This window comes from Phoxinus phoxinus, assembly GCF_949152265.1.
Source record: "Phoxinus phoxinus genome assembly, chromosome: 5".
In the NCBI taxonomy this organism is placed as follows: Eukaryota; Metazoa; Chordata; class Actinopteri; order Cypriniformes; family Leuciscidae; genus Phoxinus; species Phoxinus phoxinus.
In genome coordinates, this window is record NC_136880.1 from 5,566,171 (window position 1) to 5,582,128 (window position 15,958).

The 15,958-nt window shown below is 38.7% G+C and overlaps 2 protein-coding genes and 1 long non-coding RNA gene across 7 annotated transcripts in view; 2 read left to right on the forward strand and 1 right to left on the reverse strand.

Moving 5' to 3' along the window:
* Positions 1-15,958, forward strand: part of LOC306999438 — a 743,560-nt gene that overhangs the window by 148,611 nt on the left and 578,991 nt on the right. The gene's annotated exons all lie outside the window — the stretch shown is intronic.
* Positions 1-15,958, forward strand: part of LOC306999434 (uncharacterized protein) — a 169,848-nt gene that overhangs the window by 46,342 nt on the left and 107,548 nt on the right. The window lies entirely within an intron of this gene.
* The window catches only part of LOC306999428 (sucrase-isomaltase, intestinal-like), a 59,291-nt gene that overhangs the window by 16,882 nt on the left and 26,451 nt on the right, over positions 1-15,958 (reverse strand). For all 3 annotated transcript variants that reach the window (XM_079614090.1, XM_079614089.1, XM_079614091.1), the window contains 8 exons: positions 14,557-14,641; positions 14,346-14,463; positions 4,920-5,091; positions 4,575-4,691; positions 2,618-2,772; positions 784-868; positions 353-409; positions 80-204 (listed from right to left, as the gene is read on the reverse strand). In XM_079614090.1, coding sequence (XP_079470216.1) covers positions 80-204; positions 353-409; positions 784-868; positions 2,618-2,772; positions 4,575-4,691; positions 4,920-5,091; positions 14,346-14,463; positions 14,557-14,641 — 914 coding nt within the window. The remainder of the gene's footprint in view (positions 1-79; positions 205-352; positions 410-783; positions 869-2,617; positions 2,773-4,574; positions 4,692-4,919; positions 5,092-14,345; positions 14,464-14,556; positions 14,642-15,958) is intronic.

Genomic DNA, 15,958 nt, shown 5'->3' on the forward strand with positions numbered 1-15,958 from the left:
ACAGTGCATGCTTTAATATGAGCTGGTGATATTTCTAGAGGACATCTACAGGTATGTGTTTTGGCTTTCCCATCAGTACCTGTATGTAGTGGTGACGTCTGGTCTTTGTACAGGCAGAATGCCTCCGCCTCTCAGATGTAAACCAAGTTTATCAGCGGGCAGGTTCAAGGAAACTTTTGCTTTGCGATCTGTAATCCTTATCTCCTATAAAACAATCCCAAAAATGTCATTATCAATATATATTATATATATATATTGTATATATATATATATATATATATATATATATATATATATATATATGTATATATAAGTTTATATATAGGTTTGTGGTGTGAGAGGATGGTCTTACCTTCTCAAAGTCATACCAGATGGCATCTGGGATATAGGCCTCCACAGTTTCAAAACCCTTAAACAAACAAACAAACAAACAAACAAACAAACAAACAGACAGACAGGAAATCAGCTAAACATAATGACTAACATTATTTTGATGGTTTAATAGTGAGCATTGTTCAGTAAACTACTGGTCAGACTATCATAGGTGGTCATTTTTCAGAGAGATATGGTCCTCCTGTCATAACTTCAGAAAAGGAGAATATGAGCGAGATATTGGAGAGTAAGAAGCTGACAGAAAGAGAAGCAGCAAATGAACAAAAAGAAAATATGAGAGAACCTTCAGATGGTGGCACTCAAATAATGTGATCTAATTCATATCAAGCTGAAAGCAGTCAGAGCTGATGAGGTGTGTGTGTGTGTGTGTGCGCGCATGCGTTCACTCACAGGATCCAGCACAGGTGTGATGAGAAGATGTGCTCCCCACATGAACTGCTTGTGCACTGCCCAGGTTTTACTGTCGGAATAAAACCTGCAGAGCGGGAAACAATTCTTATAAAGCAGATACTGACGTTTCAGGATGCTGATATGTATATATACACTGCGCACTATTAAAAAAGATTAGGTTAAACTATTTAGGGAAAAAAGTGAAAATATATATATATTGCTGCATTTATTTGATCAAAACAGTACAGTAATTAAAAATGTTCTATTTGAATAAATTCCTCTGATCAAACAAAGCTGAATTTTCAGCATCATTACTATCATTATTATCAGTGTTGAAAACAGTTGTGCTGCTTCAGTTTTGTGGAAACCGTGAAACATTTTTAAGGATTCTTTGATGAATATAAAGTTAAAATATTAAAATTTATTTTAAATACAAATCTTTTGTTACTATGTAAATGTCTTTACTGTCACTTTTGATCAATTTAATGCATCTTTTTATTTATTTATTATTATTTAATGTCTTACCTTAACTTTGAACGGTATTGTATTTACTTAGAAAAAATAGGTTTTGACTTTAATTCGAGAAATAATTTTCATTCATTTTAATGTTAAGATGGGCGAACATTATTCGAGTACAGCACACCTGCACTAAGGAGTTCCGCAGGGCTCTATTTTAGCTCCATTATTATTTTCTCTATATATATGCTTCCTCTAGGGTCCATTTAAAAAAAACATGGTAATTTCATTGCTAAGCAGACGACACACAGGTATATTTGCCCGTGAAACAAGATTTTTTAAGCCTAACGTCTCTTACAGCATGCCCAAGGCGTGGCTTTCTTTAAATTTTTAATGAAAGGAAAACCGAAACCATTATGTTTAGCCCATCTGAGCTATCAAAATCTGTAAACTTAAATCTGGGTGAGATGTCCGTGTACCTGAGACCCTGGGTGAAAGATTTGGGTTTTGTTTTGGACGATAATCTAAAATTTGATCGCCAAATAAACTCTGTGGTAAAATCGTGTTTTTATCAGCTACGTCTGCTCGTTAAAGCAAAACCGTTTCTCTCATTTAAAGATCTTGAGAAATTAATTCACATTTTTATTTCATCGAGATTGGACTATTGTAGCAACACACTATCTCGTTTACAATTTGTCCAAAATACTACGGCCCGTTTTCTGTGCGAAAAAAAAAAAGAGAGAGCATATCACCCCGATTCTAAGATCATTGCACTGGTTAAAATATGTCTGTGTCTCATGTGACTTTGTTTTTTGTACACTCTGTGACTATACAAATCACAACATGTAAATAGGAAAATGTTTGCGTTATTTTGTCACTTATTTGGATTAGTATGCTAGCTGCAACCATTTACATCCAGTCTTTGTGCTAAGCTAGGCTAGCAGTGGGTGCGTCAGACAGACTTATAGCACGCACGGAGATGAAAAAGGTATGTATGGACTTATCTAACTCTGGGGGATAAGGTGAATAGGCTAAAGTCCCAAAAAGTCGGAGTGTTTCCTTAAAACTCATATTTTTATTTTCAAAAGCTTTTGATTAAAGACTGTCTTTTTGTATGTGCTTACATGTTGTTGTTTTTTTTTTTTTTTATATATATAAAGTTTCTTATTATATATGATATGTGAGTCTATGTGGAAAGCACATTGGTCAACAGCTGTTGTTTTTAATAGTGCTATACAAATAAATTGTCATTGACATGAATAATTATCTCATTTTTTGTTTGTTTTTACATGACAAATCTCATATAGAAATACATGAAGTTTCTCAAAAGCAACACTGGAACTGTCCCACTGCTGTTTGCACATGCTTACGAACTCACTCGTGCATCATGGGCCGCACGACAGTCTCTCCGCTGACGTGGGCCTTGTAGAACAGCGTGTAGAGGTACGGCAGGAGGCTGTAGCGGATCGTCAGGTAATGTCTGGAGCTGTTCACCAGGAGAGAGTCAGCGCCGTATGATGCAGGGTCCTGGTCCTGTTAGAAAGAGAAACTAGTCAGGAAGAGCAAAGAGAGAAGTGGACACGTGGATCCTGATAATATATTCATCATTGCTTCTCTCACGCCAATCTCACAATAATGATTAGGGAAATAATAGCATTTAAAGAGAGAGGACACGTTTGTAATTCAGTGCCCTGGCGTCGGGCCAGAAACACGTCGCAGAGATGTTTAAACCCATCCTTTCCTCGGGTCCTTCCTTCGCGGGTCAATTTGACCCCCATAGAGCTCCGGAGGCTGACGTCACGCAATCTAAACTCCGCCATTTTGGCAGTCAAACAAGAGAGCGCCAGAGCGGCTGTAGCAGTGGTATCGATAGCGGTCGAATGATTATTCAAAGCCAGACTGTTTAAACCTAAATATTTCAACATAGTGGACAGCTGCTGTGCGCCTGGATGCCATAACAGAAACATTTGTGATTAAAGGGTTAAGATTTCATGACATTTATTGTGTTTACTGTACTCACAGTGATATAGCATATAGCTAACGTTATCTACAAACAAGGACAGCTAGGGTCTATTACGTTAGCTAATCGCCTAATTATGATTACGTCTGTTTCACATATACTCCGTTTGCAGTGTGTTTGCGGTGCATGAGCAGCGGGCACTAGTGTGCTTTCACATGCTGCGTTTGATCCACGGCTGTAAGTTACCACAAACAACATTTATTCACACATTTTTATTTTAAATAACTTTTTAGTATCAGCATCTTTTATAAATAATATTTAAAATTGTTTCAGCATTTCGATTCTATTTGTACACAGTTAGTTAGGTCTACTCTTTCACAGACGTGTTACCCTTCCAATGACGACAGAGCAGGTTTTAGCCGGCAGACTCCTAAGTTCAATGTTCATCACACAATTTGATTGCGTCCATTTACCCCTCCATGCTTTTGTAAGCTTTTAAAAAGTCTCCGGAGTAGGACGAGGGAAAGTTGATGAGGTAGTTCGTAGATATCAGGATACTGCAGGTCAGGAAAGCTATCCGTTCCTTTATCAATACACATGAAAAGCACGCCGGGGGCATTATAGGGATCTGTTATGTTTAATCTATTAAGTTGTGCTATGTACTGGTCTATGTCTTTTGAATTAAAGTGCGCAGTAACCTCTGTTGCCTTGAAACTCATGCTTCCGTCATTCATTTATATTCGCTCCCGGCTTTTTTTACTGCCAAAATGGTGGCCCGAACACCGGTAGTCACGTGGGGTCCGGAGCTCTATAGGAATGAATGGAATGTGAGGAATGCTTCAGTACACATAGAAAAATAACAAAAAATGCTAAAACTTTTCAAAAAAATATTTTATAATGTCTACATGTGTATCTGAATGCACACTGAAGAGAAATTGACTTTAGGACCCAGAGGAACAGCTAATTTTCTCCATATAGAGCTATAAGGCCATCTAGAGTCATGAAATATCATCTTATATTATCATTTTTTCCACAAGAGGTCGGCAAAGACACCCAATGTAAGATATTTTGAGCTGAATTAAAAGGGTAATGCATGATGAGTTATTTTGAATTTAAGTTGAAAGAATGTGAGGAATGTGCTTAAATTACTATTTATTTATTTATTATTTATTAATCAAACCTAGTAGTAAATAACATTTTATATATATATATATATATATATATATAAAAGAAAATTGCATTAAATCTGGACAAAAAAAATTTAAATATAATTTTAGGGCTTCAGGTCATTTTGACCCGCGAGTGAAAGATGTTTTATAAAGTGCAAGATACTTCAAGATTGAATGTTTATGGGTGTTTAAAGAGCAGCACATACTTTGAAACCTTGTGCGTTGTGGTTACGGCTGAAGGGGTAAAATGCACCGACTTGCATCCAGCGTCTGCAAAGCTCCTCGGACGAGTTGAAGAAGAACCCACAGATATCTGCACCGACCTGCAGAATAACATCATTAGATTCAGTTTAGACTCTCCAGAGGAGGGAAAAATCACTCTATTTCAACGAGTCCAAATGCATTCACATTCAATTTCTCAATCAATACCAAAATGTTCTCATAGTGCTTTCCATATCTCTCATAACATAATTGTGTTATGAAGAAAGACTGTGTCTACTATCAATTACCCATGTTGGAAAAGACGTTTCATTTGGAGTCAAACCACTTACATAAGGGATTCCGAAGAGGTTAAACTCCAGCATGCCAGTTATCGCCCACTTAATGTCATTCCAGGTGGCGGCATTGTCACCCAACCAGTGCCCAGCGTACTTGCCCACCCCGGGGAAGGAGGAGCGGGTGAAAACCATTGAACGGTTCGTCCCAAACACTGCTCTCGATGCCCTGGAAGCAGAAACACAATATTAGAAGCAGTGCCGGTCCTAGACTTCTGGGGGCAAAACTTTGTAAGACTGCCGCTGTCAGTGCGTTCATAAAAACCCCCAAAGTGAACCCCAACCCCTTAATCTGTTATTTCAGAACAGTATCACTCTCAGCCAACAACAGTGAGCTGAAATATACAATAAAAAATAATAACATTTAAAAACAAAAGGACAAATGCAATAGAAAAAAAAGAATTTAGCCTATGGCTATTACTAATAATAGAATACTATACATAAATTGAATAAAGCAATCAAATGTAAAAGATAAAACACTGCATAATCTTCACCGATTGAATTAAATATAGGCCTACGTTGATTCTTATTAAAGTTACTAAAGTTATTCAGTGAAGAGCAGTGAATGAGTCTATTGTTTTCTTTTGTTTGATTAACATTAAATGACTGAGAGAGCAGCGGGTTTTTTCAGCTGCTGTCACTTAAAGACCAAATGCACGGATCTAGTACACTGACAAGCATTTGGTTACTTTCACAACTGTTTATGTTCACTTAAAGGTGCAGTATGTGAGATTGACAGCTAGCGGTTGAAATAGGTACTGCAGTCCAAATTCAAAATATAGGAGATCGTTGTTTCCCCGCCTCCTCAGACTCGACACTCACGCGGGTTGCCAGTTGAGGACACACAAAAGGAACGAGCGCAATTGACAATGGAAAGCGAGGAGACTTGCACACTAAGTTGAGGAGTTGATTTATGATGAGTTGATATCGAGTTTTAATATGCTCCTGTTCATAGAGATTTTTATATGGGTGCAGAGGCTTTTTATGTTGGATAGAATCTGCAATCTCTGACCCAGGTTGTTTGCTGGCTGCAATACGCTGTGTTTTCCACCAACCGGCTAGCCTGGTTCTACCAGACTCTCGTACATTTCACTTGTACAGAGAGTCTGGCCTCTCTCCATTGACAAGCGGTAACGTCCTTAAATGCGGGTTCTCTGTTGAAGTTTAAAACTATTGGATCTGCCCAGAGCCACTTTGGATCTGCCATAACCAATCGCTAACGTTTGGTCTTGACGTATGGCGACTCAAACTAGCGCACAACCTCAATGTCATCGTTCTCAACCACTCCTTCTGTTCGCTGATTGGACCGGTAAAAAATTGACCGGAGAAAACCAAAGAATATACCACAAACCCAGACGTAGAACTGAAGGAAAATAAAACTACGTAGGAGGGCGAAGCCAGGCTACCATCCGGCATCCTGAGGTGGCAAAATACTATTGGGTAAATTAGCAACTTGCCATATCACACAGATCAAAACAAAAACAGACATTCCAACACGGAACGCACATTTAAGTAAAATAACTGCCTGTAGAAGCGTTTTTCAGAGAATGTGAACTCAGTATGTTTCCTAAATATCTACAAACAATATCTGTTTATTATTTTTATGCTTTAGTACAGTCAAAAACTTACATACAGCACCTTAACCGACTGTGTTTAAGTAAAACTTGCCAAGACGGACATTTTGACAAATACACATATTTTTGTGTGTATTTGTCTGTTTAGGCGCACACCTAAAGACCAAAATAGCCTATACTTGTTCGTGTTTCACGCCATCTCAAATCGCGCGCACAGAAAGCCACTTGGGGAACAGAGTCTCTTTTGCAGCACAATACGGTTTTAACTCTTTTTTAAAGTATCGAACACGTCAATCAGGAGAATGTATATTACGACAGTCAGGCAGAATTCATCATCGTGTTTTCATAGTCGTTGGAAGCCTAAATTAAAAACGAAACTGAAATACTCGCTCAACCCTAGTCATTAACCCCCTGGGGTCGGCAATCACGCCGGCGTGATTTGCGCGATTTTTTTTTACACAGCAGCTAAATAAACTTAAAATACTCCATCATATATGGTCATACAGACTTAATAAATATGAAAAAATAATCTGTGAGATGTCTACTTTTGTATGTGTCCACTTACAATCAAAACAAAACGTTGTGCTTTTGTAAAATAAAGAAATTAAACAGGGTGTGCTTTCTGTCTCTCCGTCTCGTGAACTTTTTTTTTCTTGAGCACATCTCTAAACATAAACAAAACTCAGCGAATACTTGTCACACATTTGTGAGCTCTATATATTTATAAACATTTAAGTGTGTAGTTTTAAATGATCTGATTCAAAACGAAAACAAATATTCTCTGTTTAAGTAATTTGTATAAAACCAACAAGATATCCAAGTTCTCTAATCCTTCCTCATTAGTTTTAATGTGACCACACCCACACGCGCAAAACATATAGAGATGCAAATCGTCCACGCGTCGCGCGACCGCGCCCATTACATCAACAACAAAGCGCCGCCAAAATTCATCAGTCCTGCAGTCGTCGAGTTTGGAAGACATGCTGTGAGATTATTGGATTTACCGAAGAAGAAGAACGCGATTTGAAGACAAGAAAGATTTTAAGGTAAGAAATAATTTTGAATTATATTAGTTAGTATTGTTGCATAAACTTCACATTGCAGTCGAACTGTTGCTCGATGCTTCAGTGAATGTTCTCAGTCGCGCTGTGTGTTTGAAATAGTTCGACCCGAGCCCACATCAGCGCGGCATTGAACATTTTATCTTATTATGTAGGTAGCCAATGTGCCTGATGCTTTCACTTGATGCAACGTTCGTTTTTGTGATTAAAATACATGTAAAATATTACCATAACATCTGTCTTCCTGTGTGCGGAAATTTGTTTATGTAGCCGTGACAACGAGACACGTGCATGCGCGCCTGTGTTAAGAGCCTTGTTGCTCTGTGCGCTGCTGCGCCCATCTGTTGACATTTCCGAATAATTTCCACACAAACAAACGTACATGTGTAATTAGTATGAGAAAAATATATATTTATGCCTATCGGACGCGGGCCGGGCTCGGACAGAAAAATCCGCAAAACGCCCCAAACATAGGCTTCATGTTTTTACTCCAATCTCATTTCATAACGTCATATCGATGTAAACATTTGAAGTAACATATGATAATAAATATATTTTTCTCTAGTGTAGTGTTACTGAAGTGTTCCTTTTTAACGATGCCTGCTATAGCCTACTATTGTTATTATTTTATGCAGTCCTGCACGTATGCCTGGGGTCCGTTCTTCGTACGTCGCTAACTCACTTAGCTGGATTTGATTGTTGGCGATTTGGCATGATCTTGGATTGTTTGGTTCTTCGACGCTCATCCTGGACTTGCTGTCATAGTAACAGGTGCGCAATCTTAAACCTGCTCGCGAGCAGGCTTATTTCATGTTAACAGGATTAGATCCCGGCTTTATAAGCGGAGGTGATCCGGGAAGTCCTTTAGCGCAGCGCGATAGCGTACTTTTAGAGAGATAGTTTTTCTTGTGATTCGTGAGTGTCATTTGTATCATTAATTTGTTGAACAACACATTTAATGTCGGAGTCGGGCTTTAACAACAGCACAAACTGTGTGCATTTCCCTGAGATTCTTTGCGAGTGATATGGTGAACTTTACGATGGCTGCCCGTCGTGCCATTCACAAAGTTTACCTCGCGCTCAAGCTTTTTTTTTAGGGGTTTTTATGGTTTTTCCAGACCCAAGGTTGTAAAGCAGATTTTTTTTTTTTTTTGCGCCAATGCAGGTACATTATATTTTTTTATGAAGATCATGCAATCATGACTTAGCCAATAAGTATGATTTACAGTAGCCTTTGTGTCCACTAACGAGACTGTACACACGTTCCCATCAAGGCCTCAATGAAGAGGATTGTGTGAACAGTGTAAATGTGCAGGTAAGTTACTATTACAATTCTAAATATATCATATTAGTAATATTATTATATGAAAAAAAAAAAAGAAGAAAAAAGTATGCAGTTGACTGACTAAAATGTCTTGGCGGTGTGTGACACTATACCATATCAGTCACATAGTCACATGTAGCACATTATTTGAACATGGAAACGGAAAATATAAATATCAAGCACACTGTATATAGGCTACACGTATTCTGAGCCTAACATAACTATATTTTTTTCATTATGTAGGTGATTACAAAATGCTTGGAGACACAGGGGCTATACCTGCAGGCAGTATTTTATGACCCCATTCCCTGACCCACAACCCGGACAATGGAGCTCTAGCCAGGACAAGGACACAGTTTTAAATTGAGCATGGGCAACTAAAGGGAAAATTTCAGTGTCTGAAAAGGCTGAGGGTTGCACCTGACAGGGACTGTGACATTATTGTTACATGTGCCGTATTACACATCATTACACATCAGAAAGGAGAGGATCCCTGTGGTGGAGGTGCAGCCTGATGATGACCTCCAGCCTGATGATGACCTCCAGCCTGATGATGACCTCCAGCCTGATGATGACCTCCACCAGTGCACTTGGACGGACCTAGTAGCAAAGCGGCACGGGACAGAATTGTGGGACACCATTTTTAAAATTCACTAAATGTTTAATAAAAGACAAGACACATATGCTTAGTTCCTTTTTTATTTCAATTATTCTTTGTAAAGAAAAGTCAGTGATCAAGCCATCTTTTGCCTGCAATAAGAGATATTATGCAAGGTCAGCAATAGTACTCTGTGTGTTCTTTTAGAGAGATATTTTTACATTAGCCTACATGCAGTGTTCACTTTCATAAAGTAAAGCAATTCAGGCTTTAGACCAGCCATTTGGATAATAGGCCTACTTAATTTAATGTAGCAACAAATTATTTTACAGTGTGATAATTAAAAGCTAATTTACCAGTAATGAAGCTGTTGCTGCTACTGGTCCCTGCCGTGGGTCTAAGGAAGAGCTGCCCCCAGAGATGCCCCCCACAATAGGGTCAATTCACATTCAACCCAAGGGCCAGCCCTTCTGTCGGGGAGTAAGTGACCACCACCTGTTTTTTATTAATTTTTATAGCCTTTTTCTTGGTTGCTGCACATGAACAACACATGCACATCATTTAACGGTGTATTTTTAAAAGAGACCAAGAACAGTATAAGTAGCTTAGTAAAGATTACCATTTTCACTTTTACTTGTTCCAATGTTCTAGTGGGTGGTGGCTCTGACATTACAATGAACAAAGTAATTATGAAATTAAATTAAAATACAAAAATGTATATACTGTAACAAGTGATGGAATTTAACATGGTCCCCACTATTGAATTTAATTTGTTTGCTACTATTTGCCAGCCCCATCTCCTGGCTTTTACAGACTTTGATGTGTTCCCTGGCGTTTTCATTAAACATTAAAATTCCGCATAAACTTCGACTACTAGCTTTTGCTCTGCTGCGGAGAAAAACTGTGCGTGCTCTTTGGCCACGGTGAGCCAATAGCAGCGTTGCTGATCAATGTTTCTACTATCGATACATATCCCCTTTTAAACCAGCGCATGCACGCGCAATTATCTCAGATAACTCAATCCAGCTATACTAATCATAACCGGCTGGTGTGTTCGAAGAACCCAATTAGCCAGATCATGATTAGGCCGATTATATCATCTTGGATGTCTCGTTTGATCTCGGATGTTTTAAGCAACGTACGAAGAACGGACCCCTGGTGTTCAAATATATATATATATATATATATATATATATATATATATATATATATATATATATATGTATATGTATATATATATGTATATGTATATATATGTGTGTGTGTGTGTGTGTGTATATATGTGTGTGTGTATTTTATACATTTTAAAAAGCAATTTTAACCAGAACAAATCTAAAATGTATTCCCAAAATCGTTCAGCCCTAGTTTCTCTTGATATCAGCATGTTCACAGGTTTTTTTTTATTTTTTTTTAGGTATAGTCCTGCTGACTTCAACACGAGCAGAACATGGTAAAGTAAAAAATCAAACATCTGGGAAATTACAGGTATGTACTATGTTTCAGGAATGGCACAAAGGTGTGTGACTGGTTAAGTCTCTGTCTTTAGTTCAGTGTGTTAAATAATGTGCTTTTTTGCCATTTGTTGTGTATCTTTGGATTATGTTGTGTTGTAAATAAATCCAAACAATCAAAAAGTCGTTCTTTTTAAAATCTCCTCATTCTTTGTTCACAGTTCCTCATAATGATAGGCCCTGAGAGCTCCTAATAGGGCCATTATGGGACGCTCTTTGTCTCTCTCAGGTGTGAAACACTCAATATTCATGGTGGTTAACGCCTCCTCGCATAAAGCTTTCTTACACAAGTCATGTCATACAAATTTTAAATCAATATATTGTCTTATCTGAATGAGTAGTCAAGGTGATTTTCACATAGTTTTGGAGCAAATATTCTAGGCTACGTGATACAATTTTCAAAAGTCTTGTGAATAAATAATCAGTTTGGGTTTCATAACCTCATTTCAGTGACTTTTTTTGTGTCATTTTCACAAACCACGCATAAATGTTATTATCTCAAAACTACAAACTTTTACATACATGCTGCTGACATATTATTGTAGCAGAGTTTTTGATGAATGCAGTGTAATAAGACTTTAGCCATGAAAATTTTACAAGTAACAGAAATAAGCACAATTATCAGAGCATGTCAGAACACCTCCAGGACCCAGAAAACACCTCAGACCCCAGGGGGTTAAAGGGGTCATGAACTGAGAATTCAAATTTTCCTTGATCTTTTGACAGTTAAGAGTTTGTTATACTATAAAAATACCCTGTAAGTTTAAAAATTCTACAACAATGTGAATGTCTGAGCAGTGCATTATTTGTTTGTATTCGGTGCATTTCACTGTGGATTATTTGGTAAATTTCGATGCAGGCTTTGCAAACATACTTTTACGATATGGATCTGCCAGCAACGCCACAAACATGTAAGTAATCATGTTTATTCTAATGCCTGATCAGTGATTTCTGATATACAGTATAATTATTCAAGTTCAGACAGATAATCTTTCAACATTTTTCAATACGGTTTATGCATCAGCAAATCAAGCTAGTGACTTAATGATCAACTTCACATCTTTTCTCTTAGTAGGATTAAAATAATCTTATTTAAACTGTGATTAAATTATATACAGAAAGCAATAAAAGAACGCTCCCTTTCCAATCACCCAAGCTGTCAATCACACAGCGCGAGTTTATCTGGACACTTGCCAAAACTTGGTCATATAAATGACGCTGTTACACTGCACCGCGAAGCTCTTACTGCATAGCGCAACTGGAAGAAAACAAAACTAGAGGTGTTTCGGATTTCATGGAAGGAGAGCTCGATTGCTTACAGAGAGGCTTTAAAAGCTGCTAGATCTGCTTATTTTTCAACCCTATTAGAAGAAAATAAACATAATCCTAGGTATTTATTTGAAACAGTGGCTAAACTAACAAAAAAGAAAGCTTCAAGCCCCGAAGTTTCCAAGCAACACAGCAGTAATGACTTTATGAACTTCTTCACTTATAAGATCGATAATATCAGGGACAAAATTATAACTATGCAACCGTCTAATACAGTATCGCATCAGGAAGTGCATTGTAGTCTCCCTGAGGGAAAATTTGATTCATTCATTGCTATAGGAGAGGAAGAGTTTTGCAAACTCGTCAAATCATCTAAATCGACAACGTGTATGTTAGACCCTATACCGACTAAGCTGCTGAAAGAGATGCTTCCAGATGTCATAGATTCTGTCAACACTGCATTGGCTGCCTATTAAACATCGTATAAATTTTAAAATATTGCTGATCACTTACAAAGCACTAAATGGTTTAGCTCTGCAGTACTTGAGCGAGCTCTTAACGCATTATAGTCCTTCACGTCTACTGCGATCTCAAAATTCCGGCCAGTTAATAATACCTAGAATATCAAAATCGACTGCTGGCGGTAGATCCTTTTCCTATTTAGCATAAAAACTTTAGAACAGTCTTCCTACCATTGTCCGGGAAGCAGACACACTCTGTCAGTTCAAATCTAGACTAAAAACACATCTCTTCGGCCTAGCATACACATAACACATTATAGACTTCTATAATTCAATGTTAGGCTGCATAGTTTAGAACAGCCAGGACCGGGAACACTTCCCGTAAATCCTGATGTACTTGGTACATCATAAGAAGGATGGCGTCTACGCTAATATTAGTCTCTCTGTCTATCCCGAGGTTTACCGCTGTCCACCGGAACCAGGCCGTATCCAGATCTGATGAAGGACCAGCGCCAGGACACGACGACGACGCCGCTGACCTGAAGTGTCAACCAGTCTCTCCTCCTCTCCACTCCGACTTCAACCAACCGGAACTGGACAAATACTCTGATTAATTTTGACTTCTGACCTGTAATGCTCCTGAATCATAGTCATACACTGTTCACTCATTGGCCAGAGGAGAACTGGCCCCCGACTGAGCCTGGGTTCTCCCAAGGTTTTTTTCTCCATTCTGTCACCTGATGGAGTTTTGGTTCCTTGCCGCTGTTGCCTTACCTTCTGGGTTGCTTAGTTGGGGACATTTGATATTCAACAATATTATAGATCTGCCTTAAAGGTGGACGATGATGAAATTGTTTTTTGTATTATTTTCATGTTATCACTGTGAAGCTGCTTTGATACAATCTGTATTGTAAAAAGCGCTATATAAATAAAGGTGACTTGACTTGACTTTACATCGTGTTTGCATTGTTGTTTGGTGCAAGCATAATTCCTCATACCATAATTCCTCCGTTCAATTAGGCTTAAGACATTGAGAGTCACGCAGACCTATAACAACCCAGCCACAACACATAATAATTGGGAATAACATGCCTTACCTTAACACAGAATGGATTTCAAGGACTTCACGTGCAGATCAATGGCCTCCAACATTTATATTTTTTCTACAAATCTTTGAGTTAACATGTACTAAACATGATTGGAATTTGCACTGCAGCGCCACCAAACCTTGATGCTCATGACAAGAATAGCATGTATAGTTATCTTTATTAAAGTGAATTAGGTTTAAATCGCCGTCATGCAAGAATTAATGATATTTTTGCTATTTTACAAAATATTTTATTTTATCACATTGTCAAAATAATAGTCAATATTATTTGAGACCGACCCCCCAAAATTTCACAAATCATGTTTTCAGGGGAGCCCATCTCTTATTAAAGGGAGCCGAGCTCCCCCTAGTTGTGAAGTCACAACCATAATCACATTAATATAGGACTATCCACTAGTAAATATAACATTGTTGTGATGTTAATCCATATTAAACATTCTGACAAGATTGGAACGCAGCATCATTCAATCATAAAAGAGATTATTTGCATAGAGAGTGTGGGAAAACCATCACTTACTTCTCAGTGGCCAGGACCATAGAGTAGCCATAGAGACTGTGGACATCATAGTGGTTCCCCCAGTTGTGTTTAGCATCCATACATAAGGTCTTACTGAACATCAGGTTATCAAGAATACCTTTAGAGTCGAATGGAAAACAAGAGGATGGATGTTTACAGATAGTGAAGAGATGCTGATGTTAAATCTAGCTGTAATGCATTTCAGACTCACGTGGGGTGAATGGAGGATAGTTGAGTTTGTTATCAGCGCAGCCTTTGATGCTTCCCTTTACGAAACTGGCCACCTCATTCATGTCCTTAGAAAAAAACAGCAATTAGTTCAGCACTTCCCTTATCTCTAAGTGAACCGAGGTTACGTTAGTAAGCAAGTACGTTCCCTTTTGAGAATGGTCTCTCGTATTGCGTAGCTATACACAATGGGAAGCCATTTTAAAACGGCGTGTTATTAGCCAAATAATTTCACTCTGACTACCGCCTAGAGCTGACAAGCTGAAGACACATACCAGAAATAAAGTTACAATCAAACGGGGACCAGAACGTCGGGGTCGTCAAAGGAATAGTAGAGTTTTGGGCCCAACAGGGGCCAAGACCACTTAAATAGAAAGGATTCTTGCCTGCAATGCCGGCACTTCCAAGTTATAAAATGACTGTGGCCAGCCGGCCGCCGCACAAATGTCTTCAATTGGTACACCACTGGACCAGGCCCATGAAGAAGCCATGTCCCTTGTGGAATGAGCCATAATGTCTATGGGGCATTGAAGGCCCATAGAAGCATAGGCTAAAGAGATAGCATCTAATATCCATCTTTACAATCTCTGCTTCGTGACCGGAGACCCTTTGGTGCGGCCACCGAGACAGGAAGCGTTCGTGGAGAGTGCTTGTAAATCGCCCATTCGCTTGACTAATGCTAGGGCTAGCAGGAGTGCGGTCTTAAAGGGATAGTTCACTTTGAAATACAATTTTGGTATGTTTTAGCTTACCTCAAGGGCATCCAAGATGTAGGTGTCTTTTTTTCCGCAGTAGTTTCAATTTTGATATTTTTAGGTCAAACCGTTCTTGTCTGACAGTCATATCATGCAGGTCTATGGTCACTGTCTCAAAGAGCATACACAGAGTCCAAATTAAAACAATTTCCCATCGTAAGTACACATTGATGGCCTAAGACACGAAACGAGCGGTTTGTGTGAGAAAACGAACGGTATTTATATCGTTTTTACCTCTTGTAACACAGCCACGTCCAAGTGATCTGAGGGCGCGAGCGCATCCTGGTGTGTGACGTGTGCGCAGACTGGTGCATAGAGGTACACACCAGATGTCGCCTTGGCTACGGCAGTTCATTGGAACGAAGTCTTTAATGCGACGTCTAGTGTATATATATCTATGCACCAGTCTGCGTACACGTCACACAGAAGGAAGCACCCGTGCCCTCAGATCACTTGGACGTGGCTGTGTTACAAGAGGTAAAAACGATATAAATACTGTTCGTTTTCTCACACAAACCGCTCGTTTCGTGTCTTAGGCCATCAATGTGTACTTACGATGGGGAATTGTTTAATTTGGACGATGGGGAATTGTTTTAATTTGGACTCTGTGCATGCTCTTTGAGACAGTGA